General features: G+C 43.0%; 1 protein-coding gene across 1 annotated transcript in view; it reads left to right on the top strand.

Moving 5' to 3' along the window:
* The window catches only part of CDH23 (cadherin related 23), a 553,698-nt gene that overhangs the window by 410,932 nt on the left and 129,629 nt on the right, over window positions 1-13,137 (top strand). Inside the window, exons 27-29 of the mRNA XM_056850511.1 lie at window positions 3,348-3,408; window positions 8,115-8,263; window positions 12,974-13,109. Of these exons, the coding sequence (XP_056706489.1) occupies window positions 3,348-3,408; window positions 8,115-8,263; window positions 12,974-13,109 (346 nt within the window). The remainder of the gene's footprint in view (window positions 1-3,347; window positions 3,409-8,114; window positions 8,264-12,973; window positions 13,110-13,137) is intronic.

The following is a 13,137-nucleotide window of genomic DNA, read 5'->3' on the forward strand; positions in this document are numbered from 1 at the left end:
CCATAGACTTTCAGGATGGAAATTATCACGGATGTAAATCCACCGTAGCATTCATATCAGATTTAAATTCATGTTACTCCATAGTGTGATCGTCATGTGTCACGGTTCGAGGGAGAGACAGATTTTCCAAAAATAATAAGACCATCAGAAATTGATGGCAGGCGAGAGGCTTTGTGAGGTAAAAATGTAAAACGGCAGATTTTATTTTCAACAGCAACATAGAACGAGGTTGAGAACAGGCAAACTAGGTTTCAGAAAAGGTATTTAGCTGGTCACAGACAAATAAAGAGTAGGCACTTCTCATATATATATATACATACACACACACACACACACACACACACACACGAGATATTTGTTGTTTCAGATGGTACTACTAAGTTTCACTTATAACTGCTTGGCACTTGGTTTCACACTGAGAGGGCTCTCTTTTGGTTGACAGTTTCTGTTTGGTTTCTCACAATGTACTTAAACACAACGTTTCTTCAGTTTTGGGGAGTTAGGAACTGTAAAAAACAACACCAACAGTTTATTCCTTAAACTGGACTGGGGTCACTCTTGACTCTAGAGATATTTCTCCTAAACCCTTTTGGGATCACTCACGTCACCAGAGTGATTTCCCTCTCTAGAGATCTCTCTCCGCTTCAGGGTTGCTTCCCACTTTAATTACTAGGACTCACTCCTGATGCTTAGGGATATTGGGTTCCTTAAAACCCATTTGCTGACCCTATCTTGATCAGGCAACTCAAGCAGTATTCCTTTGTTTTAAACCCCAGAGGAGAAAATCCTCTCCAGACAGCTCAAAGCTCTACCTAGCTGCTTCAAGCTCTGTCCAACGGCCACAACCAGAACTCCACAGCTGTCAATCAGGTTGACAAGGCCAGAACCGCTCCCTGGAATTTAGCAGTTCTTCACACCATGCATAGTTGCATCCCATGCCACCCACCTCTCCCCTATCACCTGTCTGTACCCATGCTCCCCACTGCCCCGTGTCATTAAGGAAGGCATGTGGGTAGTGTAAGGCTGCCAGGTCCTTCTTTGCCACCGGTGGGAGGTTTTGGGCGCGGAGCCTGAGGAGGGCGCAGTTTGGGGAGGGTGACGCACGCAGCTGAGCTGGAATGCTGGCGTATAACTGCCAGCAATTCGGTCCACACCAGGACAGCTTTATACAATTTATTTACAATATTTACACAGTCAGGATACAGTTCTCTCCAACAAACTGCTCCGCCAAACATCTATTTTCTCTCCACCACACTTCTGTACATATATCATGGACTTATATACATTTACATCCATACAATTGACCAATCATATACAATTGCTGTGTCATGGTGAGTCATTCTGGAAATTCCCTTCTCAGGCTGCTCACGCCACCTAAACCGGTTCTGGCTGGCTTAGTCACATGACACTAGCTGTCACTTTAGATCAGTCTAATCTATGTCCAAACTGCTGACTAGTTACACATTACATATGTTGTCGGGACTTGAATGCCATAGAGTCCAATTGCCAAAGCGGTCATTTTCTCCAGGTGATCTGATCTCTATCGGCTGGGGATCAGTTGTAACAGCAGGAGATCTCCAGCTATTACCTGGAGGCTGGCAACCCTAGGGTGGTGCGCAGTGGTGGCACCCCCATTGGCCATGGCAGCAGCACTCCCAAGACCACGGTTACACAGCCCGGGTAACCTACAAGAACCAATGTACTCTGACAGTGAAAGCTTTCGACAACACTTCAGAGCTGTTTTTTCAATCACTCTCCAAATGCCTCAAAAATAGTTAATGAACAACCCTCTGCCTGGATAACCTACAAGAATCAATGAGCTCTGAAGTGGTTTGAGTTGTTTCTGGCTGTATGCATAAGACTCGAGTCTAGTAGGAGATTTATTTCTTAGTATATCTATACCTTGTCTTTCTGTTTGAAAATAAATACTTAAGGTGACTTAGAATATTAAAAGCCATACAAAATGATGAACCTGCAGCGTGGGATCTAGCTTGATGAGTTCCAGAGTTCAGGGCTTTTTAGGGTCTAAATTTCATGTATAGCTTTGAGAGGTTGGGTATCATCAATACGGTATCTTTGACTTTGACCCATGTCTGACAGCGTTGGTCAGGTGGCTGAAGGGGAGCAAGCTGAAACCTAATTCTGAGACGTTGGAAGTGATGTTGGCAGTCAATCTGAGGTCCTGGAGGAAATTCTGCTTCCATCTTTAGATGGTTTGCAACTTTCTCTGGAAGGTTCAGTTAAGAGTGTGGTTGTTGTTGTTGTTTCCTTTGCTGGGAAAGCGTGTTGGTACAGTAGCAAAAATGCATTTTGTACTTGGCTGATCTGACCTCACTGATCCATGCCACAGAATCCGTACCATCAAGGCTTACCTATTGTAACATGCTTTGCGTGGGACTGCTCTTGAAGACAACTTGGAAATTAGAGCAAAATGCTGCAAGTTTTTCATTGACAGAAGTAGCCTGGAGGTCTCCTGTTGAGTCCGCGTGGGGAGGACACACGAGGTCGAGACGGAGTTCCAACAACAACACAGCTTTATTGATTTCAGCAATAACAGATGGAACTGGGGAACTAGACAACCTGGCCCTGCTTATATGCTCCCCTGGTCCCAGGTGGCCGCTCCCCCCCTGATCCGTGATAGGGGGAAAACAACCCCCAGGTCACCAATAGCATGACCTGGCTTAGGGCCAATAGGATGTGTTGGCTGTGGCCAATCATGCGAGCAGGGCTTAGGATCCTTCGCCCAGGACTCAAGCTCCTGGGCTTCCTTCGCTATGGTCTTAACTGATGCCCATACATTACACCCTATTACCCCAGTCTTACAATCATTACATTGGCTTTTGATACATTTCTAGGTTCAATTCAAGGTGCTGGCCTTAACTATAAAGCCTTTCAATTTCAGGGGCCCACTTACCGTACCTGAAGGATTACTTCTCCCTGTAGGAACCTGTATGGTAGCTTGGGTCATCACACAAGAGGTTTCTCTCTGTCCTTTTTGTAGTAGGGTGCAATGCATTATGGGCATTTTCAGTCTCTGCTTCCATTTTATGGAACAGCCTCCCTGAACATGTGTGGGAGGCTCCCTCACAGCTTTCAACAGGAGCAGTATGGCTGAACTTTTCAAAAGTAATTTTAGAAAATCCATTCAGCGGGGAGGGGGATTTTGTCTTTGCCAGTAGGTGATTATTTTCCTACTTAGTTTTATTAGGCCAAGTCATCTTTTTTGAGCATGAAAAACACTGAAAGCGCTACCCTTCCATGAGGATTTCTGCATGCTTATCTTAAAGAATTGGTAAGACATTTGAAATCACAAATGTTTACTTGCTACTTTTTGTTATTGTTCAAAGGTGAAAGCCACGGATGCAGATGAAGGCGTGAATGGCCGTGTGTGGTACAGGATTGTCAAAGGTAAGTTCAGATATCATATATTAATATGTTCTAGGTAACGGTAGGCGTTTGTAATTTACAATTGGACACTTGTAAAACAAGGCCATATTCAATCTGCTTGTACTGCAGCAGCCCAATAGGCACTGCTTCATTTCTTTTCCACTTAAAACTTAATTATTTTAGTTAATTCCAGTTCTGATATATGTGACTTCCACTATAATGAAATCACAATAAGGTTCCATTGACAATTCATTTGTTATAATTGAACAATTAACTGTATTGCAGAAAATAGCTTAGATTGTATCGGTATGTCTTAATAATAGATATTCTAAGATGGGGATTCAAATCACACTAACTTGGAAGTCAGTTCAGCTGACAATGAGATTCACTTCCAAGTAAATCTGCTAAGGTAGGAAAAGCAAAACATTAAGCACAACTCCAAAGGAGAAGTGGAATAACTTGGAGGTAGAACATTGACTCCAGTCAATGGGGCTTTGGCTGGAAGCTGGAGAGAAAAGAACTTTGAATATGTTTGGAAAAGGAAGGCTGGAAAAAGACAGTTGGAGGAGAATAGAGGAGAGGAAACAACTTGAAAAAAGGCCCTGGGAGAAATCAAGGAGGGGACACAGGTAATTTATGCATAGGTACTTTCACTCATGTTCACCCCCAATCTGAATTGGTTGTTCCTTGGAGTTATGCATGAGTTTTCCATCCATTAGAGATGGCTCGCCATGTCCAGGTCTTCCTTTTCCTCTGTTTACCTGACTCTTCCGTCTTCCCTGAGCAAAGCCTGGGTGAAATCCCCATGCATAAGGCAAAGTGCAGGGCACACAAGCTTGGTTTTGCTCACAGCCAATTACAAAGCAGCATGTAAAGAGGTGGGGCTTGAAATACTTCCTGCTTCCTGGGAGCTCTTTCTGAGCAGAAGAAAGGTTTTTAAAACCAAGGCTTGGATTTCTCCCTCTCCCTTTCAGATTGCTCAGTTTGTTATGTTGTTGTTCTTAAAATGCTTTTTTGTGTGGCAATTGGGTTTGGGGGGGAAGAATTTTCTTTCACAGTAAGCACTACAAGTAAGCCAATTACAAAGCAGCATTTAAAGGGGCGTGGACTTGATTTGAGCTTGGAGACTGCTGGTGCATAGATTCCCAACAGGAAGGTGTGGGTCCAGTGAGCAACGAACCTCAGGTAAAACTCCCATGCATAAATTACCACAGTTGGGAAGACCAGGTCAATGAAATACCATCCAGCAAGAAGTGAACAAGATTCAGTACTGATGACAGCATGAGACAGCAACTTTATGACCGAACAAAAGAAAAAGAAAGATTCAGTGTGCCCAAATAAAATCAGGGGCAAACTGTACATCACCAGGAAGCCCATGTAGCAATACCCCGATGGTACCTTTTTATAAAGAAAAGTGGTTTCTGGAAGGGGTAATATTGAATAAGGGGAAGGTTAATCCTTTCCCTGCCAGTAGTTTTATGCTCTAATTCAAATCGCTGCTCTTCCAGGAATTCAGGAATTTGGAGAGGCAAAAACTTGTATGGAATCCCACACAGGGAGAAGCAGTACCTGGGATTTAGAACGCAAGAATCAGCCGGTGCGGGGAGGGAGAGGATTAAGCACCCATTTTTGTTCCCAAACAATTCTATACTCAAAATCAGCCCTCCCAAAGCTGCTTGTCAGCAAAGGCAGCCCAAGGTTTTTGTCACGTACAGTTGCATATAATCTGCAGTTTGCCACATTATTCTAGCAGTAAAGCCCAAAGTCTCTTGTGAATAGAAAGATGGAAACAGAGCAGTCTATTGATAACAAAAGCATTACAAGGCTTAATGTGGTTAATGATGTTGGGAAACAATATAGGGAACTTGTTTTAATATTTGTGTAAGTTGGTATCATTCTTTGTTGTATTGACTTATTTATAAATAATTTCTAAACTTTCTTGAAGTATGATGTTGGTGTCACACCATCTCTCTTTGTAGCCTGAAGCATCTAAACATACAGTTGTACATTACAATTGTTATGGTACAGTGATGTTTTTGCTTCTGTTAAATAGGTTTGCACATTTCATTTCAAGACGGAGTACCCTGTGATAAATATCTTTCAAGAACTATTGGACCTTTTAGGGCAAAACTGCACATTACATGCAAACATGGGAAACAAATCCTTAAAGTCACCATGTTCCAATCAAGAAGTTTCAAAGAGAGAATTTGGTGGATAGAAGGCAATCCAAACATTTTTAGGAAATTTGACATTGCACAACGTCACCTAAAAAGAAGACAATCGCTTTTTGTAATAAGCCAACTATTTCTAGGTTTTGCTGAGCAAGTCGTTGCCCCTGTTCAAGTGTTGATTTATGCTTTTGGTGTAGCTATACCTGTTTGTCACCAGTGTGGGTTCATCAGTAGGGGTCACACCCTTGATGGTTAGATCTTGCCCTTGAGTGGATTCTGGGTTCATTTGTGCATTATACTTTGACAAACTTATGCCTGCATCATAGATTGCATGTCCTTTTGGCCTCACTAGCTGGTAACAAGGGAGCCAGCATGGTATGGAGTGGCGGACTCTCATCTGGAGTTCGATTCCCCACTCCTCCACATGAAGCCTGCTGGGTGTCCTTGGGCCAGTCAATTCAATTTCAATTTATTATGGTCATTGACCAGCAAAGCAAACATTCAAGAAATTAACATTGATTAAAGAAGTAAAATCTAACAATATATTTGTTCATAAGATATTCAAAAGAATTAAGATTTTATTAAAAGGTACAAAAATATAACAATATCTGTACGTAAAAACATCAGTTAGAATAAAATGTTGACAATAAAATTAAATATTTACATTAATAGTACCCATTCAGTTACACATTCCATTTCCCTTATCAGAGTTAGACCAATTACTTATGAGCTTTATACCTAGCTTTGCATACTTGGTGATTTGGGCCAGTCACAGTTCTCTCAGAACTCTCTCAGCCCACGTGGAGGCAGGCAATAGCAAAGCTGTTGGGTATAGGAAGCGAGTTTCGTCTCTGTCAGGAAAGCTAAGAGTTTACTTTGTTTGTATTGATGTTCAGACAGACTCAGGAATATGATGTCATTTCATTGCGACCTTAAGTAAATGGTCAGTAAATCACCATCAACTACATGCCCCAAGTCACATAGACTCAATTGTGTTTTAATTGCCCCTGGCAGGCTCACACACACACCCTTTTTGGATTTCACAGCAGCATGGATCACCTCTGCTCTCTCAGGAGCAGAGAGGGCCATCTTTAAGCTTTAGATTCCTGCTGGAGAAATCTAGCAAGTTTGTAGGTAACTAACAATGTAGAAAATGATTTATTATTTTATGTATCCCAGTTTACCTGATCCTATTAGAAGTAAAGGTTTTTGATTCTTTTAAACAGAAAGTCTCAGTCTGTTTTGTTCTGTGCAATTTTTATCTGACTCATGCAAACTCATACCAGAATCCATCGCCTCAATTCACAACAAAAGCACCTCCAAATGTCTCTTGCCTTGAAAACCCTACAGGGTTGCCATAGGTCAGCTGTGATTTGACAGCACTTTACACACACAGCTGGTTACAAACCTTTTTTTATTTCTGTACTTAGGTAGATATAACTCCAACAGGGAAATTTAGAGCAGAGAAGCAATAGAGAGAGTTTGATGCTTCCTCCTCTTGCTGCTTTTCTTCTGAAAATCACACATATATATCCAGTTGCTTTTCATCTTCTACGGTTCCAGTTATGTGCTTACCCTTGCGAATACACATGTGGTACGCACTGGGGGAACAGCTGGTGTGGGGGGGTGTCTTGCAGCAAAAAGGCAGCAGATATAAATCCCTGCCACTTCTCTTCTCTAAATCAGTCCCATCTAAAACTATTTTCCGTATAAGAAAACAGCCACTGCTTATACATTAAAGAAGAACATCACCCTAATATTGTGTTCACTTTGAAAGGCTTGCCAGGCTGGCGGAGCAGCCAGAGACAGGCAGGGAGGGAGGTGCCAAACAGGTGACTTCAGTGGGGAAGCTCCTGCTTTTTCTGACCCTGCTCCTGTCTCTGTGAGCTGCTGCCCCGTGCTACCTCGTTATTTGGGGAAAGGCTGTGGCTCAGTAGTAGAGCCTCTACTTGGCATGCAGAAGGTCCCAGGTTCAACCACCAGCATCTCCAGTTAAAGGGACTAGGCAAGTAGATGATGTGAAAGACCTCTGCCTGAGACCCTGGAGAGCCGCTGCCAGTCTGAGTAGACAATACTGACCTTGATGGACTGAGGGTCTGATTCAGTAGAAGGCAGCTTCATGGGTTCATGTGTTCAAAGTCCACTTTCAAAATGTTGTGCAATATGTGCCATGTCGCCCCCTCCTTGGCTCTTTAAAGGACTTTTTGAGAAGGCTTGTCCATTGATTCTTCCCTTGCTTTCAAAAGTATACAGCAGCATGGTAAATAACAGCAAAATGGTTTTCCCAAGAGCAGCCATATTAGTCTATTGTAGCAAAAACAGTAGAGTCCTCTGGCATCCTAAAAATTAAGAGATTTATTGTGAGGTAAGCTTTCATAGGTTAGGGTCTTCATGCATCTGATGAAGTAGTCGCTTGCCAACAAAAATTCATAGCACAATAAATGTCAAAATATGCTATAGCAGTTTAGACTTCTGGTGAAGTGAGAGAAAAGATTTACTGAGGCAAGGGTATACTAACATGTTCTCTGCTGCATCATTCTATTTTGTCATCAACAGGAAACAATTACAACAATTTTCGGATCAACCCAAGCAGTGGACTGGTTATGCGAGGCTTGCGGACCCTGGACAGAGAACGCAATTCTTCTCATGTCCTTGAAGTGGAAGCCTACAACAGCGAGCAAGGACCAATGAGAAGCTCTGTTAGGGTAATGCTTCTTTGAGACATAAGAAGTGCTGCTTTTGGGAGGGGGGAATGGATGCCACCATAAAATCAAATATCCACTGGTGTTTATCATAGAGATTGCAGTGAGATTAGGCCTGAATCAGATTTAGAAACTGGTCATCTCTGGATGGAGAGGCAATTTGGAATTCCCACCTGCCTCCCCATCTCTCCTTTCAAGATTATCAAGGTTCTTCGGAGCCTGAGCTGACCAATTCCTCCTTTCCCCTTTAAATTGTCACTCAGTTGCTCTCAAGGTTCCATCCTTTGGGAATCATTCTCAGTCCTCATCAAGCTGGGGCTCTTTTTTTTTTAGTTAATTTACAAATTTAGTTAATTTATAAATTCATATCTTTCTGCCTATTTGGAGTAGAAAGAGACATGTACCTTGTCTGTGGGTGGTCCTGCTACGAAGCTTTTATTATCTATGGAGGACAGCCAGTTTACTATTCTATATAGTGGCAGGCAAGCTAGGGCCAAAATAGTTTGAGTGCAAATGGTGCTGATTTCTTCATTTATAGGTGCGTAGGTTTTGCAGAGATGAAAATTTGGGCCAAATATTTGCTGAATGGCTAATACAGCTCTAATTCTTTTGAGGTAAACAGCACTTGCCTCTGCTCTACAATTCCGTAGTAAATTTTAAAAATCAACACATAATGAATTTCAAAATGTAGCATATGAATAATGCAGTGTTTTGTCAGACAGACTGACTAACTCGGAGACTTGAATCAACAGCCTTAGGGGGCAACTAGATAAGAAACAGGAGATTCATTATTGGATCTTCCATCACTTTCACTTTCTGTCAATAGCACCTACAGGGCTCCTTGAATGAGACTGGGATTGCTGTGCTGGGGAGGGGTGTTACCCTTTCTACCTTGTGCTGTGTGCGAAATGTAAATCCCCCTCCTCACAGGCTGGCATTTGTCACAACAGGAAAAACATTTGGCATGCATAAAAAAAAAAGTTCAAACTTGTTTCAAATTCTTTAATATCAGTGGTAGAAACAGAATTGTAGGATTGTTCAGGAAGGCATTTATATAAAGGGAACCATACTGTAGTTATTGCCTGTGATATCTGAGGCAGTTTTCACTGAATTGCCCATTGTTGGTTTGTTTTTTATTTATTTATTTACATTATTCATGGTCCACCTTTCTCACTGGGACCCAAGGCAGACAACATAAAATAATTCAGTACAATCAACCAAGTGGGACCTCCACAAGACAATGCAATAGACATTTGATTTGTAGAGATCTGGAAAATCTGAAGGAAATTGAGTTTTTCTTAAGAATGATCCTGAATCTGATTAAGGACTAAACAAAGTGAGTTTATTCAGAAATCACAAACTTGATAAACGACTAAGAGACAGGCTTATTTCTAACTAGGGTCCATAACTAACAGGACAACATGCGGCCAGTTGCTCCTCTCTTTCACTGTAGCTAGAAGGAAGAGGAGGGGTGCATTATGGGAACAAACAAGAACACAGGAAGAGAAGGGTGAAGGGTCACAACCTTTCTATTGAAGTGCCCTGGTTGTCTTATAGAGTCCAATGAAGACAACTAGGAGGAAGTTAAAAAGAGCAACAGTTCTTTATTTAGCTAAACACAGACCTGGGGATGAAATAACCCACAAATAAGATGCAGAGTTACTCACCCGAGAAACAAAGGAAGCTTAGGATCATTTATGCATTCGCATGGGGCAGGCCCATGGCTGCTGACAAGTAGATTGATACACAAAGGCACCAGTGCACATTAAGTGTCTACTTCACTCTAATTAGCATAGCCATAGATATTGCCCGAAGCCGTCTCTAAGCAAGTTTTAGGTCTTGTGATCTTGGAAGTAGAAAACACATTCCTAAGGATGAAGGTAATTCAGAGCTCTACTGGTGAAAGGCCGTACCAAGCACAGAGAGCATTATTTGTTGGTTCATGGCTCCCGGATGCCAACTTCCCCAAAGCTTCCATGTGTGTGCATATGAGTACATATTATTTTATACCAGCCCTTATATCTGGGCATTACACTAGGGCTGTTGAAAAAAAAATTCAGGAGAATTCAGATTCGGCAAAATTTGGCCCGTTTTGATTCAGGAAATGCCGAAGTCCGAACTCCCCGATTCGGATCCGGGGAATTCGGCCGAATTCCCAAATCAATTCGGCCGAATAAAGTCGGGGGCGGTGGGTTTTTAAACCCCTCTGCGCCGGTGGGTCTTTAAACCCCTCTGCGCCTGCCTGGCCAGGCAGCACAGGGCAAATTCAAGACCCACCGCCCCTCTTCCCGGGAGTCCCTGGCCAGGCAGCGCAGGGCAAATTGAAGACCCACCGCCCCTCTTTCCGGGAAGGGGGGCGGTGGGTCTTTAAACCCCTCTGCGCCTGCCTGGCCAGGCAGCGCAGGGCAAATTCAAGACCCACCGCCCCTCTTCCCAGGAAGGGGGGCAGTGGGTCTTTAAACCCCTCTGCGCCTGCCTGGCCAGGCAGCGCAGAGCAAATTCAAGACCCACCGCCCCTCTTCTCGGGAGTCCCGGGAAGAGGGGCGGTGGGTCTTTAAACCCCTCTGCATCTGCCTGGCCAGGCAGCGCAGAGCAAATTCAAGACCCACCGCCCCTCTTCCCGGGAGTCCCGAGAAGAGGGGCGGTGGGTCTTTAAACCCCTCTGCACCTGCCTGGTCAGGCAGCGCAGGGCAAATTCAAGACCCATCGCCCCTCTTTTCAGGAAGGGGGGCGGTGGGTCTTTAAACCCCTCTGCGCCTGCCTGGGCAGGGCGGCCTTTAAAGGTGGGAAAAGGCAGGTTTGGGGAACGCCGAACCTGACAAATTTATTCGACGTTTGCCCGAACTCGCTGAATTCGGCGTGTCCTTTTCCCGCCTTTTTTTTAGTTCGGTTCCATCCGAACCGGAAACCGCCGAATTGGGGGAAATTCGGCGGTTTTTCAGTTTGGGTCGAACCAAATCGACAGCCCTACATTACACTATCTATCCAACTCTCACACTTGCTGCCCCCTGCTGATCTTCCTTTCTTTAATCAATCTTTGTGCACTAGACATTGTATTTCCAACAAAATCAACCAGAGGTGAAGCACAGTATAAGTATTAACATAGTAAATGAAAGCAAAAATGACCTAGCAGGAGCCGCAGACAGTACAAACTATACATAGTGGTATAGTCCATAGTCCCCATCCTTCCACCCCAGCCCTTTCTCTGAGCCACATTGTTACACTGCAGCCCTATTACATATACAATTGTTATTATTATAGTGCAGCCCTATCACATATAATACAATTATTCAAGAAGGCAAAAAGCCTTCTTGAATAATTGTATTATAGTTGATATTATGCCGTTTTTGTTGCATTGCTCAGTTTTGTAATTCTGCTGCATTGTATGTTTTATATGGTTTTTTAGTGCACTCTCTATTTTTGTAGTCCAGTTTTTATTGCATTGTGTGAATTATACTGTTCCTGTTGCGTTGTTTTAAATTGTGTAATATACCTTGAGTCTCAGTGAGAAAACTAAATAAATATTTCCAGTAGCCGTTTCCATTGCTTTCAATGGGAAACACATTTGCTCCTGTAATTTCTTGCCTCATATCCACTTGGAGATGAATTCTCAGGAATTGCATCTCTCACCCAAGGAATCCTCCCTTCCAAATTTTAGTCAGATAGAAGAAAGTGTTCCTGTTCTACAGGCAATTAAAATTCTCACATCCACAGTGGGGACAGGCAGGCTTCAACTGGCATGTAAGTGAGCTCCCCCTAAAGGGAAAGGGTAAAGGGAAGATGACTGGGGAGGGCACTGGCAAACCACCCCATAAACAAAGTCTGCCTAGAAAACGTCGGGATGTGACGTCACCCCATGGGCCAGAAATGACCCGGTGCTTGCACAGGGGACCTTTACCTTTTTAAACTTGAATGGAGTTTCATAAGAACAGAGAAAGTCTGTGAGAGCCTCTGTTCTTCATTTCTAAAGCTTTCTACAAATACAAAAATTACCTTTTTTTTTTTTTTTTTTTTTTACAATGCTGCCATTTTATAACAGAAAGTCTTAGCCAACCTGATTCCCAGTCCCTTTTTTATGGTCAGCAGCATGGTTTTCAGGTATGCTGTGCACATCCAAAAATATTCCATTCCCTTTTTCAGGACTAGGCTCTACATAATTAGTTGTCGCTATATCATAGATAAATAACTACTAATTACTTAGAACAGACTAATTAAGAAGGTTCTGGTTAAAACCTTGAACAATTTAATAGAATATTCCATTATTCTGCTTGCCTCATTTGTGAACCACGAGCATTAGGAAGAATTCTTCCCTTTCATGTTATACTGGATTGTCTTTTCCTTGTTCTAGGGCATCAGCTGTCACCACAAGTAGAGATGGAAGCGATGTCATACCTCTCTAGGAAAAACCATAGAATTTCAAGTGATTCCTGGAGAGGACTGATATATCTTCCAGGGAAGACCTGGGGTTCCCCAGAAGTGATGTCATGCCATTGCTGACAACTGCCCCTCATGTCCCTCTCCCCCGCAGTCTCCCATTGGTTGCCAGACCATGCCTGGCAACCCCAACATAAGATCATTGTTATATAGTAGAGTGGGTCTTTTGATCCATTACAGCTCCGTAATTCTGTACAATAGTATACAAATGGAGGCCTCTCATCATGTTTCCAATACAGATTCCAATAAGTAAATGATTCATATTTTACTATTTTCTAGGTAATAGTGTATGTGGAAGATGTCAATGACGAAGTGCCTGTATTTACCCAGAGGCAGTATAACCGGCTGGGTCTGCGAGAGACCGCTGGGATAGGGACGTCTGTTGCAGTGGTCCGGGCAACAGATCGAGATACAGGTACAGACACTGCACAGAACAGTGACAA

This window comes from Euleptes europaea, chromosome 5 (assembly GCF_029931775.1).
Source record: "Euleptes europaea isolate rEulEur1 chromosome 5, rEulEur1.hap1, whole genome shotgun sequence".
Classification (NCBI taxonomy): domain Eukaryota; kingdom Metazoa; phylum Chordata; class Lepidosauria; order Squamata; family Sphaerodactylidae; genus Euleptes; species Euleptes europaea.